Source organism: Anastrepha ludens, chromosome 3 (assembly GCF_028408465.1).
Source record: "Anastrepha ludens isolate Willacy chromosome 3, idAnaLude1.1, whole genome shotgun sequence".
Classification (NCBI taxonomy): domain Eukaryota; kingdom Metazoa; phylum Arthropoda; class Insecta; order Diptera; family Tephritidae; genus Anastrepha; species Anastrepha ludens.
The window spans coordinates 117,012,621-117,032,366 of NC_071499.1; the positions used below are offsets into that span (position 1 = coordinate 117,012,621).

Below are 19,746 nucleotides of genomic sequence, written 5' to 3' on the forward strand. Positions count from 1 at the left end.
TCCCAACCAAGCTCCAATAATTGTTTCCGAGATGTGTGTGGCCTTGCATTGTCATGATGGAATGCAATACTTTTTCAATTTGTCAATTTGGGCCGGTTTTCTTCAACTGCCATATTTAATTTCGTTAGTTGTTCAAAATAGACATCAGAATAGATCGTTTGCTTGGGTGGTAAGAGTTAAAAGTAGACAATTCGTTTGTAATCCCACCAAACGATAACAAAACCTTCTTTTGATGAATATCAGCTTTTGATGTTGTTTGAATTGGTTCACCTGGTCTGCTCCACGATCTTTTCGGCTTGATATTGTTGTAAGCAACCCATTTTTCATCGTCAGTTATCAGTCGTTTTAAAAATTGATCATTTTCATTATGTTTCTTCAGCAAATCACAGCTGTTAATGCATGGCGTTACATGCGCTTACTTCAGTTCGTGAGGAAGCCATGTAACGAGTTTTTGAACATAGCCAAGTTGTTGTAAGTGATTTTCAATGCATGTATGTGATACATCAATCTTCTCTGCAATCTCACGTGTTGTACTATGACGATCTGAATCGATTATTGCTTTAATTAGGGCGTCATCAACATCAACTGGCCGACCACAGCGTTTTTCATCTTTGAGTGAACCAGAACGAAATTTGGCAAACCAATTTTGACACTACCCTTCTTTACAGGCTTCGTCACCATAAACAGCACATAACTTTTTATGAGCTTGCGATGCGGTTTTCCCTTTGCGGAAATAAAAAAGCTAAATATGGCGAAAATGTTCCTTTTGATTTTCCATTTTTCAACGAACGCCAAACGAAAACTACGCAACCGTTAAAAAAACTTTTTTTACTCATTGACAGCTGAATTGCCAACTATCAAATAACAAAATGTGTTTCACATTTTGTCTACGTCTGCAAATCTAAAAATGCAACTGAAGCCATCTATGAGTGAAATCCTCAATTGCCACCCCATTATTTTTGAGATGGGCAAAGAGTTTTGTTTGTGGGCTGGTAAAACAATAAATTCTGAATATTATTGTAACCCTTTAGACAAGCTGAAGGAAAAAAAATCTTCAAAAAATACCTAGTTTGCAAAAGAAAAAAATTCTTTTTCATCAGGACAATGCACCGTATCAGAAGAGCATTTTGACAATGGCTAAACTCCATGAATTCGAAAGTTCGAATTGTTAGAGCATGCACCGTATTCACCAGATATGGCCCGTAGCGACTTCCATTTCTTTCCACACCCAGAGAAATGCATGCGTGGAAAGCGTTTTTCATCAAATGATGAGGTCATACAGTCTGTGTCAGAAAGCAGGAACCGCGATTATTCATGAAGTATAAAAGATATATGTATATTTAAAAATTTTGTACATGAAAGTATGTACAAAACCGCGAATCGCAATTACTCAATAAGCCGTGTAGTCTTCATCGTTGTCGAGTATAGCCTAGCATCGTCTTTATGCTTTGAACCAGCTTTTCTGCGTAGCTCGTCGACAAAGAGGACCAGATTTTGCGAACTTAACACATAAGTTGCTTTAAATCATGGACTGGCTTTCCGGCAAGATGCGTTTTCATAGTTCATAGTTCATAGTTTTCAATGGGCTTGGCGTCTGGGGACTGGGAAGGCCGGTGCAATACTGTGACGCCATTTTGTTGTTTTGTTGTTTCTCAATGTGTTTTTCTAATGTGGGACCGTGCTTTTGATGATGTGGGTCGGTAGAATATGTTCGTCTCCTTCAGTTGTCGTTCGATGGTGTAGATACTCACATCTATTCCCTTTTTAGCAAGAATTGTGCGTGCTGGCGTAGTCGCTAAGATGGGTCCCGCTTAAAAAATTGAACGATCACTTTATCCTGCTTTTTTGTCGTCACTCGCTTCAAGTCGCGTTCGGAAAAGTCAGCAACATTTTTGTATACCTTATACCGCTGATTCCATATCACAACAAACTTTTTCGATTTTTTAATTACTTTTGCAGCTGCGGCGTAAAATAATTTCGGCCCTTTCGAATGCGTGCATAAAAATACCGCCTCAAAACGCTTCGCGTACTTCTCACTCATTTGTGTTGGGTGGCGTTTACGGGAAAGTTTCGAACGACACTAACCTGAGTTAGTACTGGCGTCATATCCCTTGAGTGAGACTATTAAGCAGAACGAAATATATCTTGAAGTTACAAGAAAAAAACTGGTTCTTTTCTTCTGTCACAGACTGTAGCAGCTGTGGAAGCGTACATTTTGCAGCCCTTCCAGATTCTCACTTCAGGAATGGAGTTGGAATCTCGTTGGATAAAGTGTATTGTTGTTCAAGGAGACTATTCTGAATAATAAAGTGTATTTCCAAACCATAAAATTATGTTTTTCTTATCGAACCTCAAAACGTGGTATGTGCTGAAATTGCTAGCTATCGACTTCCGATACAAGTGACTCATTTTAATCAACTGTCATCACCTTTTCTGAGTAATTATTGTACAATTTCACGGACTGAATTCAATAAATTTGTGTTCGTTATTTTTTTGTTTGTGTTTTTTATAATATTTATCAAGCATGTGATTTTATTTTATTTTTTACTTTGCTTGAGTCTATGGCTGGCTTATTGTTGGAAACTATAGTGCGTGACTTATTTGAGAATGAGATCAGCAAATATTACAACAAAACTAGCATGAGCCTATTTTTTGCACTGACCAAGGGCTTTTACAGCACACACTTTTGAACATTTTCAAATCTAAATTCATTATAAATTTGTAAAACAAATGGATATAATTTAAATAGTGTAGTTTACCTTCATTTAACGAAGTGTCGTTAATGGAAGTGTCGAAATGGATGCGTGGCAGGGTTTTCGATTTGTACTCACCTGGAAAGAAATAGGAAGAAAATTGGAAATTTAGGCAAATATTCATAGACATAAATTATTAAAAAAGAAAAAAAAATAAATATTAAAACTATAAATATTCAAATTTAGACGCACTTACTAAAATATGATATATAAGCACAAATGATATTTTTAATAATATGAATAAAGTAATTGTTATAAAATACCTATAAATAAAAAAAATTGTATAAGCAGAATTTTGAAATCAAAATTTTTCCTGTAAGAACTTTTTCTTCACTCAATCGGCCGCCAACGGTGGCATCAAAATTAAAGATAGCTGAAGAAGTGGGCGAAAGTGCGGTCACCGTAGATCTCTCGCTACTATCTTACGAAAGTGAGCGAATCGGCGGCGCTGACAGTGAGCTCGAGAAAGGAAAAACCACCAGACATACACTGGCGTACATCAGGCCTAGTACTCGTACTGATACGTAGGCGGAACAAACACCTGGCTAAACACACAAGGTTAAGTCCAAAATAAACAATACTGAGCTAAACTAGAAACGACAGGAGCTTTGTTCTGATATCTCCGATTTTATTTATTCAAAATAATTCCCTCTGGTCTCGATACAATGTTTTGTGCGATCTGAAAGCTTTTCGAAAGACTGTTTCAGGTCATTGACCGGAATGTCCTTTAGGATGTCGGTACAAGCCTTTTGGATGGTCTCTACGGACGCAAAACGTTTTCCTTTCATGGCCAAATACCATTTTTCGTATAGGTAGAGGTCACAGGGAGCCATATCAGACGAATACGGTGAGTGTTTGATGATTAAAATGCGATTTGTAGTCAAGCAATCAGTCAAAAGAGTGGATCGATAATATAGTGCATTGTCATGCAATAGGTATTTAGGGCGAATTCGACGAATGCGATGCAACAAACTCTTTCATAATCCAAAATGATCAGTTAAAATGTGATAATTCGATGTTTTGGAGATATTCAACATTCATTTTTGATACATGTACGAACAATTTCGATGGAGCTTTCGGTTATTACTGATTTTGAGCGCACCGTTTGTTCAATGTCATTTATGTCCTCCCAACCATCTCTGAAACGAGCAAGCCACTCATGAACTTTGGCAAGAGATAGACAATCATCGCTATAAACTTTTTTCATCAATTCAAATGTTTCGGTAATCGTTTTACCGATTTTAAAACAAAATTTGATATTAGCTCTTTTTCTACAACATCTCAAGAATATTATTCTAAATTTTGAAGTCGATCCGAATAATTGTTTCGGAGATACAGCCTTCGGAATGTGTGCGCTCCAAGCCACTTTTATTGTTACTCAAAATTTTAAACGCGTTTTTCTCGGAACTGTGTTTTCAAAGTCGGTTGACAAATGTTCTCGAAAACTACTCACCCGATTTTGATGAAATTTTACACAGGTGTTGGAGATACAACTTACTCGTGCTTGAACGAAGAATTTTGTTTTTTTTTCAACTACAAATATTTAAAAAAAAAACAAAATGTCAAGCAAATTTGACCAAAATTGTCATTTTTTTGGAAAAATGTCTGCCAAAATTCCAATTTTTACTTTTTTTCTTTCCTTCGTTCAAGCACGAGTTTATGGTCTTAACTAAAACACTTATTTTTGTTTTTTCATTTTTGATGAGCCTGTCAGGAGTTATGCTGACAACGCGGACGCACCTTTTTTTCGAGGGCTCACCGGAAATGACGTCTCAATGGAGGAGTTTTAATTTTTTTTTTTTGAAAATCACAAAAATATTCTTTAAATATGTATCTATAAGACAGAAGAAAGTTTGAATTAAATAAATAATTTTTTACATAGAAAAATAAATATTGAAAATAGGCGTTTTTTTACCCGACGAAACCCATGTAACCCCTTAAAAAATGAAATGAGTGTTTTCCAGAGAATAGGAGGGTTTTTACTTTTTGTACCTGATCTTCCACTTTTCAAGTTTCACAGCGTATTGCTTTTGTTTTTAATGGGCAATATTAATTGAACACTTTTTACATTGCGCAAAGGTGCCGATCGATCTTTGCTAGCAAAAGAAAACATTTATTTTCATGCACTCAAATAGCTGCTTATTCATAGCCACAGTGGAGTTCGATAAACGTGATAAACTATCGATAAATGAGATTAAGAAGTTGCATTTTCTGTTCCTTTTCTGGTGCTCAATCCCTCGTGGGACTTAGAGCACCATAAAAGAAGTTACATAATCCTACATAAACTGGTAGACTCCACAGTTATAACGTTTCAAGTTTATTGTTGTGGGCAAACTTTCCTATAACGTTGAGATTTTTTCAACTTTTACACATCGAAAACAAAAAAAATTGCTCGCTAACGCTTAACTACTGCTAACTCAGCCCCTTTAGTATACAATAACAACACAATGCACAACAATAAGTAGCTCAGATCAGTTGAATCAATTTAAATAAAACTCTCTCAGTCATATTTATAAAATATGCAATGACAGATGAGCAGCAAGCGAATTGACGACAAGCCACTTGCACAGCCATCTCATCAGTTAAAACTCAAAGAAGCACAAAGCGGCGAAAAGTGGGGAAAAGTGAGCAGTTTAAAATGAGCTGCAATGCATTAAATTAGTCTGTCCGCACGAAAGTCCGTCATAGATGTGCGTGTAAAAGTCAAGCGCTAGTGGGGGAGTCATTACGGCGCGTTAACTATTTATGGAGCGTGCAAGAATACGCGGCAAGTCAAATCTCCAGTCAGCCAATGAGCCCTAGTCATACACTTTGTGCGACTATGTTTGTATGTATGTTCGCATGTGCATATGTATTGTAATTTCGCGCTATTATGTGCTGTTAGGTATTTATTATTCTTGGCATTCATCGTTGACGCCTACATCACCATTCTAGTCAATAAGCGCGCGCACACACAAAATTCCTACAACATCATTATTATTCATTTGTGACAAAAGTGAAATAAATGAGTATTGAGAAAAATGTATATACAGGGTTCGGCATTCGAAGTGTAACCAACTTCAGACCGCTTGCGCAGCTGATGCACGGGCATGGAGGTGGTCATCAAAAGGGTGCAACGTCACGTGAAATGGTTCAAAAAGTGAAGAAGCGACTTGACCGAAATCCCCGACGAAGTGCCAATCAAATAGCGAAAGAACTGAAAATATCGGACCGTAGCACCCGCCGCATACTGAAAAATTATCTCAAAGTCAAGCCTTACAAGATCCAAAAGGCGCATGATCTCACACCAAAGCAGCAACAAGCTAGGCTTGGGAAAGCAAAGGAGTTGCTTCGGTTGGCCGAAAGCGGTCAATTTCCGAACATTGTATTTTCTGAAGTGAAAATTTTTCAAACTCGGCATTTCGTAAACACCCAATACGATAGGATTTATTTAACCGACCGTTCATTCGAGAATTTGAGTCATCGCTTGGCCACCAGGACCTGGCAGTACCCGCCACAGCTAATAGTTTGGGCCGCTGTAACCGGAGATGGGCGCTCTCCAATCGTTTTCATCGAGCCTGGAAGGTAAATGTGAAATATTACCGGGAAAGTATTCTGGAGCTTCCTTTGAAACCGTGGGCAGACAAACATTTCGGTGACAGACCATGGACGTTTCAACAACGGGCTCGGTACCGTCGCACAAAGCTCGAGTGAGTCAAGAATGACGAAAAAACAATGGCTCTCAAATTCACCAGACGGGAATCTATTATCTTTGGGCCATTTTGAAGAGCAGGGCCGGAACTATACGAGTCACCAGTTTCGAGGCGCTGCAAAAAGTCATTGTCCGCGAGTGGTCCACAACACCTGCAAGTCACATTCGGGCAGCTTGTGATTCGTTTCTGGACCGTCTCAAGCCATAGTCAAGGCAAAAGGCAATAATAATCGAGCAATAATGAATTGGCTCTTAATTTTGTATTATTTTGACACATTTTTTATTTTGAATTGAATAAAAGTAATTTTCCAAACTAAATTTATGGTCTTTTTAATTGGTTACACTTCGAGTGCCGGACCCTGTATAGTACAGTGTTTGTTTTCAAAGCTCTTTTTTCGGTAGGTGGATACTGACTTTATGGCATTTGCTGTGACAAGTCATACCGCCTTTTTATTTAATATTATTTGACACTTCTTTGCTTAAAGGCCTTCGTTGAAGCAGCGTGGAAATTTATTTCCAAAATCGATGGTCAGCAAAAAAAATGTTCACAGAGAGCTCCCCGAATCTAAAACATTCAGCGACGAGACTCAATCCTGGCTGGCAATTGTTACATAAGGCAGTAATCTATAGGTAAGTTATCAGCAGTGACCACTTCCCCCTTTAAGATTCAATGGAATCAATTTGTAGATAAGGGGCATAATCGGGTCATACTTCTTCACATGTCAGACTGCCTGGGAAACTATCGATTATCTCCAATCAAAGAAAGTTTAAGTACCACAACCCGTTGCCGGATTAAGGCCGACTGCAACAAGTCTCGCCAGGCGTCTCTGCTTTGCGAGCGAACTCTCCAATTGTTTACAACAAGCGAAGATAGGGTTCCCTCGTCTTGGTTCTTCTATTAGAGGCATGGTCTTCTCCTACATCGTTGTCCTCTAAACTCCTTTTCTGGAGCTTCTGCATTCATTTGCTCGACTTGGCCAGCCTAGCGCAAACGCTGCATTTTGATGCGCTTGGTTATGTCCACATCGTCGTAGAGCGCATACAGCTCGGAAATTTATTCGGCGGTAGTAGTTATTGCCAACACGAGGATGACCAAAGATTTTCTGAAGCATCTTTCTATCGAATAAGGTCTGCGGCACAACCCATACTTCAGCGCCAACAGCGTCTTGTAGTGTTAGATTTGTCGTGCGACAGAGGTCTCTGCTACACATTTGCTTATTGAGACCACAGTAACATCCATTAGCAAGCGTGGCTCATTGGTTTATCTTCAGGCTGACATCGTTTGTTGTTGTGACAGCTCAATTTGGCACTGAGCCAAATAGGCTTTGAGATTAAGACTAATACAGAGGTGACTTATAAACTTCCGATGTAACCCGAATGGCACAATTTTCGCTACGGCTTTTGAGCCGAAGACATATCGGGTCGTTCAATAAGACCGCAGATTTTCTTTTATATAGAAAAGAAGACAAAATTTATTAAAACTATTTTATTTTTCATAACTTTTTCAGTCTTTGGTATTTCCATATCCATTAAATGCCCACCTCTCGAACACAGGATACACATTTCAAAACTGGCCAAGACTTTTTGCATAGTTCCGACTGCATATCATTTATAACGCATTTGATTTCGTTCTTCAGCTGTGGACACGTTTCCAATAGCACCCCTGTTTTATGCGTTGTGTGGCAAGTGGCACAGAACTGGCGAAACGACATATTGTCCAAGCTTCTGTGGTTTCGTTGATGCCGACCTTTCCGATTCTGGTAGCGGGTTGCCATCTTAGCTTCCATTATATCTACACATATCTAAGCAACTGTGGCTTCCAAGATAACTTATATTAATACAAGGTGAAGTCCAAAATAAACAAGACTGGCGTTTTTGATGGCGCCGTCTTTTTAATAAGTTAGTGCGTTGGAAGTTACATCCCTAGCTGATTTCCAATGAAAACTTGCAGATATTCGGTTCAGTGGAAGCGAAGTTATTGCGTCTAAAGTGTCAGTATGTTTGTGTCATCGGTACAAAATTGAGTTTCGAACAAAGAGCTAATATCAAATTTTGTTTTAAAATCGGTAAAACGTTTACCGAAACATTTGAATTGATGAAAAAAGTTTATGGCGATGATTGTCTATATTGTGCCAGAGTTCATGAGTGGTTTGCACGTTTCAGAGATGGTTAGGAGGACATAAATGATATTGAACAAACGGGTCGCCCAAACTCAATAATTACCGAAAGCTCCATCAACATTGTTCGTAAATGTATCAAAAATGAACCGAAATCATTGTTGAAATTCATGGAGTTGAATATCTCCAAAACATCGAATTATCACATTTTAACTGATCATTTTGGCTTATGAAAGACGTGTACAAGTTTCATTGCGCACAAGTTAATTGAAAAAAGAATTCAACATTCAACATTCGAAAGACCTCTTTAAAGCGGCGAGAAAAAACGAGAAGCTCCTTTACAACATTGTAACTGGTGGCGAAACGTGGTTTTTCCAACATAAACCTGAAACTAAGCGTCAAAATGCTGAATGGAAGACCCCAGACAAGCCAACACCCAAAAGGTCGCGTTTGGAGAAGCCAAGAATCAAGTCGATGCTCATTTGTTTTTACAATTCCTAGAGAATTGTCCACAAGAAGTTCGTGCCAACGGACCAAATCGTCAATGTAATTTTCTACCTTGGCGTTTTGAAGCGTTTGTTGTATCGCTTTCGTCGAATTCGCCCTGAATACCGCGTAACAGGAAGCTGACGCTTATTGCATGACAATGCACCATCTCATCGATCCACTTTTGTGACTGATTTTTTACTAGAAATCGCATTTTAACTATCAAACACTCACCGTATTCGCCTGATATGGCTCCCTGTGACTTCTACCTATTCGGAAAATTGCATTTGGCCATGAAAGGAAAACGTTTTGCGTCCGTAAAGGCCATCCAAAAGGCTTGTACCGACATTCTGAAGGTCATTCCGGTCAGTGGCCTGAAATACTCTTTCGAAAAGCTTTTAGATCGTACAAAAAAGTTTATCGGGGGCAGTCTCCTCTGAATAAATAAACTCGAAGTTATCAGAACAAAGCTCGTGTCGTTTCTATTTTAGCTCAGTCTTGTTTATTTTGGACTTCACCTTGTATTTAAAATAAATTAATTTTGCTTAGAGCCACCTTATTTTTTTACTGAGATAATTTTCACTCGCTTTAATACACCTACCCACATAAATTTATTTAAAGCTATTTTATACTAATTTTCGTTTCATATTTCCCATCTCAAAGAGACGAGTCTCACTTTTTTCCAAAGCATCTCACTTACAAATTTCAAATATTTCAATTCCCCACTTACATATTTCTCTCATTTTTAATGCCATCTATTTTCGTTCTGTTCAGTTTCATTCACAGAAAATTCTGTGAAGCATTCCAAAACAAAGAATTCGAAAATCCCTCACAAAACTAAGTGCCAACAACTTCACGCGAGCATAGCGCTTTTGTGCATACTTTGCTATGCAAAAATGACCTCATTTCGAGCGAGCTTAAGTACTCCTATGTATTTACATACAAATTTACACGTAATTAAATTCAATTGGAAAATGTGCGAGACAGCAACGCAATGAACAATTCGAAGAGCTGACAGTAAGTTATTAAAAAGGCTGACAGTAGTAAAGGAGGACAATATTAAAGGCGGAAAACAAAAGAATGAAAACTTAGTTGAAAGAAGTGAATAGGGAAAAATGCCTAGTACTGAAATCACTCACACAAATCGAGACTGTTTATTCGCGCATAGGAAGCTCGAGGCTTGAGTATTTGGGTTAGGCATAAGCGCGCGTCCAAAAAATGCTTCAGCGGAAACGGAGAACAAAGAAAACATTCCTACGCAGCTGAATGGCGCTTAAAGAGGATAATTATTGGAGATACTCGGGTTTTATAATTGCACGAATTTGGCCAACGAATAACCAGACTCATGAAAATAGTTGGATGTTCAAGCAGAAACGTCACTGTCTACTAGAAAACTAATAAAAAATAATGAAAAGAAAAACTAAAAAAAATTAGAAGCCGTACACTGGCAGACATCCTAGAAGCAGGTTGCACTGCAACTTTCTAAAGTATTATACAGATATCCGCTCAGAGGTTTGACATTGCGTTCCGTGAGGCGATCGTTATTAGGAACATTTTTCCCATACATTGAATTTCATGTCCACAATTAGCGTCAAGACTGGGGCGAATCGAATGTTAGCCATACCAAAACCCACACAGCGACTGTGGCGCGGTTTCGTTTAAGGGTCTCTTCGCGCTTGTGACCAAAGCCTGCTACAACTTTAAATTATTTCATAAGGCTGTTGCGAATAGCAGTAGTGTGCGATAAGTCAGTGAAATAATTAGCACACGCCGGACTTGCTTAAGCACTCATAATGAGTAGAGATTTACCGCTTCACGAAGTTTTAGAAGGAAAACTAGCACTCGTGGTGTGGCCGTAATGAAGAACAATGCTTTCTACACATACACACATACTTTAATTTATTTACATACAAACACGAGTGCATGTAATTATTTTATTGGTGCCATTAAAACAGACAAACAACAAATATAGCAAATTTCAACATTCGTGGTACTTTGAACAACACCGAACGTTTGCACCAAAAACCCCACAGAGGCCAGGCCACCCGAGCCAATTTGGAAACAAAGCCTACTGTGGAAAGCACGCATATGGTGTATCAGCGGGCAACTAAACGTCCCAGAATAAGAGGTTAGCTTGCACACACGCTTGCTGTGGTCAGTGGGGCAGTGAGAAAAAAAGCAACAACAAGAGCAATATTTTAATTCGTTTAGCAGCGCAACACCAAAACTTCAATTGTCCGACTGGCAGATGCGTGTCAGCTGTTGGTTAAAAACTCATAAACTCATCGAGTTATACCGCTAGTATTTGCTATACTTACACATGCCACAGCTGTGGTGGGCAAATGAGGCAAGACGCAACAGCCGCCGCGCGTACTCGTACTTAGTCAGCGCACACATGTTGCACATTGTGCAAAACTTCTGCTGTGCTGCGCGTTGGCCTTAATCCAAACAACATATTGTACATATTTTGCTTTGTTGTTTTCTTAGTTGTTGTTGTTTTTTTTGTTAAGAAGCAGCACAAATTGCGCGCATGTAGATGGAAAAATTAAAAACGCACTTGCTTTTGTTGTTGTTGGTCTACGATGAACAAATGCTAAGCAGCAAAACAACAAATTATAAAAATTAAGATAAATAAATGAAACTTTGAATAGAAAATTTTCTATTAAAAAGTGCGCCAAAAACTTGTAGACACAAAGTTGTAAAATTGCATGGCCAAGCAAGCGGGCGCTTGGTTTACTTTGAACAATGGGCTGCCTGACTTCGATCATTTAATGGTTGGATGGCTGAAGGTGCCGCTGTTGATGTACAGTAAAACAAAAAAACAAAACGTATGGGTGGAAAATTCCCCGAGAAAAAGCCATAAAAATGTAGTTTTATGTTTGAGCGCTACAGCGGTAGCAGCAGCGGAAAAATAGCGGTTAAAAAAAAAGCTATAAAAAATTATTGGCAAAAACAACGCACACTCGGGCTAAGCAGCAACTGTCAGCGGATGAAACAAAGGCCGAGGATGTCGACACCGTCTAGCTGAGCTGAACTATTCGCAATCCATATGAAATGACTAAGCGGATGGCAATATGACGAATTTAGGTATTTGTACCATTTGAATTCGGTGGTATCTTCTTTGTTAAAAGGGTCTCTATTTAAGCACAAAAAAAAAAGACTGGATAAAAAAGAAATCACGCCTGTGTTGAATAAACTGTAAACTTTCCTTTTCCCGCAAATCCATTTAACTGAATTTTCGGTAATGGGCTTTTAATTGAAGCTCGAAAGCGACATTTTACATCACAGATGCACATTAGCTGGAAACAGCAAAGGAAAAGCAAAGAAAAACAAAAGAAAAGCAAAGCCAAACAAAACCAGAAAAAACAAAAAGCGAAATACAAAGTAAAAAGCTAAACGCTAAAATTTTAAGTCATTTTTGATACGCGAAAAACTCGTGGAAAATTAATGATTGCAGCTAATGAGTGTGAAGGCGCACGGCCGGATGTAAGCCACGCATATCAGGCTAGACTAGCAATTAATAATTTTTTTTTTGCACAAAAATATTTCACTTATTTTTCTTCCGTTCGACCACACAGACTCAAGTTTATCATAGATTTCCGTCAGCAAGTCCAAGTACACAGTCTGGAAGACCCGGATAGGTTGCAGTGGAAGGAATAGAGAGACAAGATAAATACAGTATGGATGGTAAGACGGGCAAATTGGTGCGAGGTCGCTCTTCCGCGAATCTTTTGGACTCATTGATAAATCGTAAGAGCTCCGGAAGAGGAAGAGTATTGAAGAACTTTATCCATACTCAGTACATCGCACGCCAACATCCTAAGCCGGATTCTACAGAACGCCGTACTGCTACAGAGAAAATGCGCTCCAATATCCTCATTCTCACGGCAGGATAGGCAAATTGAGTTGTCAGTGATTCCCATGGCAGCCAAATGCTGACCACAGGTGTTGTGCCGTGATTACAAACACCAGTACTCTCAGATCCTTCCTACTAAGTTTTAGGAGAAAGATCGCTAGTTTATTGTCTGGTTCTTTCACAAAAACACCTGGCTCCTCTGTAGGAGCCCAACTTAGACCAACGTCTTCTATAGGTAGGCCTCATCAGGGCCCAAAGTCCTCCATCCATAGTTGAATCGATGCAGAATTGGTTCAGGGCCTAGTGGTATGCTTGCCGAGCCTTCATGAGCCAGTTCATCAGCAGTTTATATACAATACTACTACCCCGCCACTTTTTCTCAATTAGCCACTAATTACTACATTCAAGATGGCATAGACTTCCGTTAAGCATACCGTAGCCATCTGTCTTGTAGCGTAGCACAGTGGTACATCTGAAATTAACTCCCCCTTTCTCTATTTACGTCCGGTAACCCAACGGAGCTAAACGAATTTCATGCAGTGGCTCATTTTAAGGTTTGTAATGTTAAATAATATAGGCCTCAGTCGACATAGTGGACGAACTTTCTATTCAAAAAGTAGCTGACATTTATCTTTTAATCGAATCGCGCTTGAGATATTTCTGTCTGTACTTGAAGATCGTCGCGAAAGCTTCAGGGAGATAGCAGTTTGACTGCGATTTGTACCAAGAGTTCTAAATCTTTTGCACTAATAAAACCATTTCTTTATCGCTAAAGGAAGCCATTAAAAAATAAATAATTGGCGCATACACTTTTGTTAGGTGTTTGGTTGAGCTCGTCCTCCTCCTATTTGGGATTACAGGTATAAGCCTGCTCTGATCGGCAAATGGATTTGATGAGGAGATTTTTCATTGCAGCAATACACTTGGAGGTTTGCCATTTCCTGCCGATGGACGACCGCTATTAGAAAAAACTTCTTCTTCTGTGTTCATGCACAGAGATTCCAACCTACGCACTTTCGAATGGTAGGCACGCACCAACTCATTAGGCTATGGCGACCGCCATTACATGGGCTAAAATATAATTGAAGTCATCATTACAGATCAAGGGTATGGATCCGTAAAAGACATCGAACCAACAAACTTCGAAAGGACAATATTTGAAGTAACGCTTCTCAGATGAGTCGAAATTCAAGCTACTAATATTTGGAGTAATACAAAATTTGAAATAACATTTCTCAGATGAGTCAAAATCCAAACTACCAAGAGGAAATCTATTCGAAATCGAAATTTTTTTGATTGCATTGGGTTGGTTCACTCCGAGTTCCTTCTGCTAGATCAACCAGTAAGTAATGAATATTATGTGAACGCATAAAAGCATTTGAAGGCCCTCTCAAGAGGCCAGAATTGTGGCCGAACAAATCACGGTTTTTTTACTACGTCAATACGTCGTACACCGGCTCATATATCTCACCCTGTACGTAACTGTTTGACCAAAAGCAACGTTAAACCCCTTTCGATAGATGCGTATGCCCTGATTTTGCTCCGTGGAATCTTTTACTGTTCCCCCGAATGACTTTAACACTTCATGGAAAACTTTTTCAGACGATGGGGACGATAAATTCGAATTCGTAGAAGAAGCTGAAACCGATCTCTAAGTGAAGCCCTGTGAGAAGTGCTTTGAAGATTAGAATGTGTGAATTGGTTGCCTGGAAGACTAATATGAATAGGAATGAAGGAACAATTGTACAGTTTTTGTTTCATTGATCAATTCTGAGTACTTTTGGAAGATAAGTAAAAGCTCAAATTGATAGAAATGATTTTTCGCTTATTGTAATCGCCACTCGGTGGACATTGATCAACTTCCAAGAGAATATCTGCCATGAAGAAGCTTCCTGTTAAAAGCAATCTGTCATTCAGAAAAAGGTATATAACTACAGGTACCTCCTATGCGGGAAAAGATCAAGCAGCATACCACGAAATCGGAGGAGAAGTTCGATACCTGTCAGTAATGCATACGTCACACTATTATTATACAATAATTTCAAGTATTCACCACGCCCACTTAAGATTTACTATTTACTATTTGAATCCCATTTCTTTCGTTGTTTCGGAATTAAAGCACTCGTTTGTGCGCCGAATTGCGCACAACAGCCGAGATGAGTCATGAGGGGACGAGATGAGTTAAGATGGGCTGAGATGAGTTAAGATGGGCTGAGATGAATCAAGATGGGCTGAGATGATTCAAGATGGGCTGAGGTGAGCTAAGATGGGCTGAGATGAGCTAAGATGGGCTGAGATGAGTCAAGATGAGCTGAGCCGAGCTCTTTGGTCGTATTTGGCGCTATTTTTAAGAAGCTGATGTACGAATAGAAATTGTTTCTGTTGAAAATACACACAAAAAACAATCAAATTTATTACCTCCCATTTCGAAAGTCAGCAAAAATAGTGCTATTTCACATGTCATTGGCGATTGTTAGCAAGTGGAAATTTTTTGCTAACATTTCAAGCCATTTACGCAAGCAGCACGTAACGATTTGTATATTTTGACAGAAAACGTTTAAAATCCATTTGCGAGCTCACAAAAATTTGTGTAAATTTGCTACATAAATTACAAGCATTGTTGAGTTCGTTTAATTTGTGCTTTTATTTTATTTTCAGACTTTTAGTCACTACTATTCCTGGGCATTGAAATTAACACAATTAACACAATTGCTCGCCTAGAAAGAGGGAAGTGTGAGCGTCGTAATTTAGTACAAAGCAATTTTAACAATTTGCGTTTTCAGTTTTAATCAAAATAAAGTTGGGAGCATCTGAAAGTGAATGATGTCATTGGCAAGGCTCGTTCCGTATGTTTTTTAGTTTAAGTTATACTATAAGTTTTTCATTCAGAAAACTTCACTTTGAATGTGTTATAAAATCGATTATTTGGTAATGTATAATGACTGAGAAATAAAGAAAGTCGAAGGTTTAGGAGAATGGTTGCTTATGTAGAAAGAGAGAAAGCTTTTGATTGTCATTCATTTGGGAATGGCCATAAGCGATTAATTTGAATGCGATTCAAACATCTCCAACTAGCGACTAAGGCCATATATTCTCGAGGTAGCAACCAACCACTCGTCTGAAGACGAACTAAAAGAGAAGAGCTCTGTTGGTCCCAGTCTCATATACTCGGCTTGATTCAAACTTCGTAGCGTCTGTTCATAAGCTCTGGCGACTACATGCGAGCGTCTGATATAGAGTGAATTGCTCGCTATATTAAATAATCCTGATGAGGTCATTGGGATGCATTCAACTTGAGTTATTACCCAGATTCCGCACCATCTGCTCAGAAGTACCGGCGGCAACAAGCAAGCGTCTGATACCGAGTGAGCTGGTCTGAAACATATTAAATTAGATTAGATTAGATTTGTGGGGGGTGGTCGGCTAAGTCCAAGCACTCAGTCAGGAAGACCATTGTACTACACCCGGATAAATACCTGTGGAAGGAATAGAGAGGCAGGATAGTAGCTGAAACATATTAGATCCATCAGCCAACGTAGTCGTCTTCTGATCAAAAAAGCTCGAAATCGAATTTATCACGTCAAAGGACGAAAGGTGTAGGGCACGCTACCGGTGTATTAGATTTAAATACGAGTCGAGGACCTAACATTGACCCGGATCACTCTCTTTTTGCAGCTATGAATTCGCACACGCCTTCATGCAGCAAAAAACAGTGTGTCTAATAGCAAACAGATATCTCGGCGTCGAAAATCAGGAAACCCAAAAGACTGGTGGCAGATGACGGCTCTGTCATGTTTCCGAGACAATTGTTGAACAAATCGATGCATCAAGCGATGAGATCGCATTTCTCGTACCGTGCATAATGTCGTCTTAGAAAAATTCTCGTTTTGGGGAGTCCAAAAACATAGATGGTACCAAGGAAGTTTATCCAAGGATGATAGACACAATTGTGTCCGCTCGCTTCAATGCATTCTTTACTCTTTCAATGCGCCTTTGGTCAGATGGTAATAAAGTAAAAGGGCCACTGACTGCGTTGATTTTTTCGTATATGACCAAGATATCTCCCTTATCACATCAGCAAAAAAAGCTGATTCCTTCAAAGTCGCTTAGAGCCGATGAGAGGTTTGATGTTAGCCACATCTTTGAATTCTGTACGTGAAGTTAGTATGACGAGGAATGCCGCCCTGCCAGAGAAAGAGAATCAAAGGCGTCGGCACGATCAGGAATGGAGAATATAATAGAGAAATATTATTCGAAGAAAACAGAGCACAGGCTGAGATTGAATGCATTTTTACTAATTTGATGATTGTAATTGGGACGTAATTGGGACGTGGAAGCTTCTGTATAAGACTCAATAGTGGACTGGCTTTTCTAACACCAATCCGCCCCTTAAAGGAGGGCGGTGTTGTAAAATTTTATCGAGAATATGAAGCTGACAAATAGAGGCGCCAGACATGCCACGTGCATATTCTAAAATCTTAGTGGGTCTCAAACTCGGCGCAGAACTCTACTCTGTGGAAATTTGTTCTTTGAGCGTTTGGAAAGAGAGTCGCTTACTTCAAGTCAGATGTGCGTTGCAGTTGCTGCCTGTTCTCTGCAGTGGAAGGACTAAAGCGGATTCCCTTTCCGCCAGGGCCCCAATTGTCCACATGTAGAGCTTATCGTATCCTACTCTGGAGGACCTCGCTATGTACGAATGCAGGCAGATTCAGAAGCAATGTTACCCTCTGAACTCCATCAGCTATGAATGCAAGACAAGAGGGATAAATTAGATACAGAATTTAATACATCCTGAACATATGTAGATCAGTAGCCTAGCAACAGACAGAAAAGAAAAATTGTGTAGAAAAAACTGAATTTCCTCAAACATTTAAAACCAATTTGGTGGAGACATCAAAATAAATAATAAAAATACAATATAATAAATATTTCGGCGAATTACAAAGTACAGCCACGAGATCCTGCAAATTAGGTCATCACAAATTTTGGCAACTGCTTGGGGGTGTACATATGTATGTATGTTTGTATGTATGTATGTGTTTGTTTATGTAAATATGAAGCGCTGCGGGCTATTCACTGATTGCAACTGAGCTTTGTTGAATTAGAACGAGTGCACATATACGCAAACTATACGAATATTGTAAAGCATTTGTATGAACATTCATATGTACAGTCTGCGACAAAAATATGGGACTTTCCAGTTTTTTTTTTAAATAAAAATCAAATATTTGTTAAATTTTAAAGCTTTTACATGCAAAGCAACATTTCTGTTGTGTACTTAAAAATAATTATAAACGAAACGACTAAATCCGCTCTATATTTGGAAAAATATTATCTTTATTGCAAAAATATTTATGGAATGCTAAGCGAGAAATAGGAAGACAGCATAGTACATAGAATGGACGGATCAGATCCCCATAAAAAAGGGGAGAACGGACGAAAAAACGATACGGAATGCCAAAGATTCAAAGAGATCTACGAGAGATACAACTATTTATCGCTCATCGTGAATTGACTGCATGTAATATAATAGGGAGAGAGAGAGAGGGAGAGAGAACGAGAGAGGGAGAGAGAACGAGAGAGGGAGAAAGAGAGAGAGAGAGAGAGTAGCTAGATTTACAAGCAGGAAAGATTAGAGTTCTCCAGTCAATAAAAGACAACGGAAAACGTGGGTTAAGTTCGAATCAAATGGTTGTCCACTATGGGACCCACTCAGGTTCATAGTTCATTGTGATACCGCGTGGGAAATTTGTACCTATCTCTCTTAAAACCAGTGGGTACTTTCCAAAAATTTTATATACTGACACCTGATACCTGATACCAGATTTCCACAGTACTGAATTCTTCCAATTTATTAAAAAATATGCCTACCTAAAATGGTAATTCTACTCCTGGATAGTGCCGTATAATGGCACAGGAGATACGAGATCGTCTCTTCCTCTGCCTCATCTGGACAGCTTCTGCAAAAGTCATATGTTTGCAACCTGATCTTCTGGGCGTGTCTGCCTATTAGGCAATGCTCCATTCTAATGGAAATCCGTGAGCTAAGACTATGCTTGTTTTTGGCTTAGCAGAGCTTCTGTGCGTTTAGCATTGAGAGTTTCATTACGTCACCTTTCGTTCGTTGCTCTTACAGTTTCCTCAAAAATAAGTTGCTTACAAGCCTGTCAGTATATGGCGTCATTGCCTGTGTACTCATCAGTCAACTTGGTGCCGAGACCCTCTGGAGGTTGCCGAATCCAACGGTAACCCTAAGCTACTAAAAAAAAATCATGCAGACAAGACCACACCAGTCGCCACAAATCGGTACGATTTGTTGGCACCAAACTATGGGACTACGCCAGGCGATTTCCCTACTGCGAGAGTACAACAAATAGAGGTTGAAAAAACTCATAACCCTTCCCAAGGATAAACTGAGAATTCTCATGGGCACTCTCATAGGCCACTGCAAACTGCGAATTAATCAGCACATGATCGGGATTTGGTCTACAGACACTTGTCGTTTCTGCGATAAATCTCAGGCGACTCCAATACACCTTCTCCTGGAACGGAGCTTTATAGCGCGGAAAAGATTGAGACGTGTTGGGCTATTGCAGCCAGAAGAAAGGCATATACGCTCAATCCAACCCAGCTCTATCCTGAATTTAATAAGGGAACTGGATCTGGATGAGGTACTGTGATGAGTAGTGGGCACAAAAGTCCATCAGGTCGAAGTGCAAACTTCATAGATAATCTAATATAAGAAGTGAAAAAGGGTCACGAAAGGGACGAAAGAAGTTGGGTCGGATGGCTACCAGAAATACTGGTGCGATAAAGAAATTCATAGAAAATTTGCGGGAGAAA

The 19,746-nt window shown here is 39.2% G+C and overlaps 1 protein-coding gene across 4 annotated transcripts in view; it reads right to left on the minus strand.

Moving 5' to 3' along the window:
* The window catches only part of LOC128858871 (uncharacterized), a 113,398-nt gene that overhangs the window by 20,305 nt on the left and 73,347 nt on the right, over positions 1–19,746 (minus strand). For 3 of the 4 annotated variants that reach the window (XM_054095417.1, XM_054095416.1, XM_054095415.1), the window contains exon 4: positions 1,422–2,831. In XM_054095417.1, the coding sequence (XP_053951392.1) occupies positions 2,635–2,831 (197 nt within the window). In that variant the 3' untranslated portion in view covers positions 1,422–2,634. Of the gene's footprint in view, positions 1–1,421; positions 2,832–19,746 lie in introns of those variants that run through there. The other variant, XM_054095418.1, reaches the window with a different exon arrangement.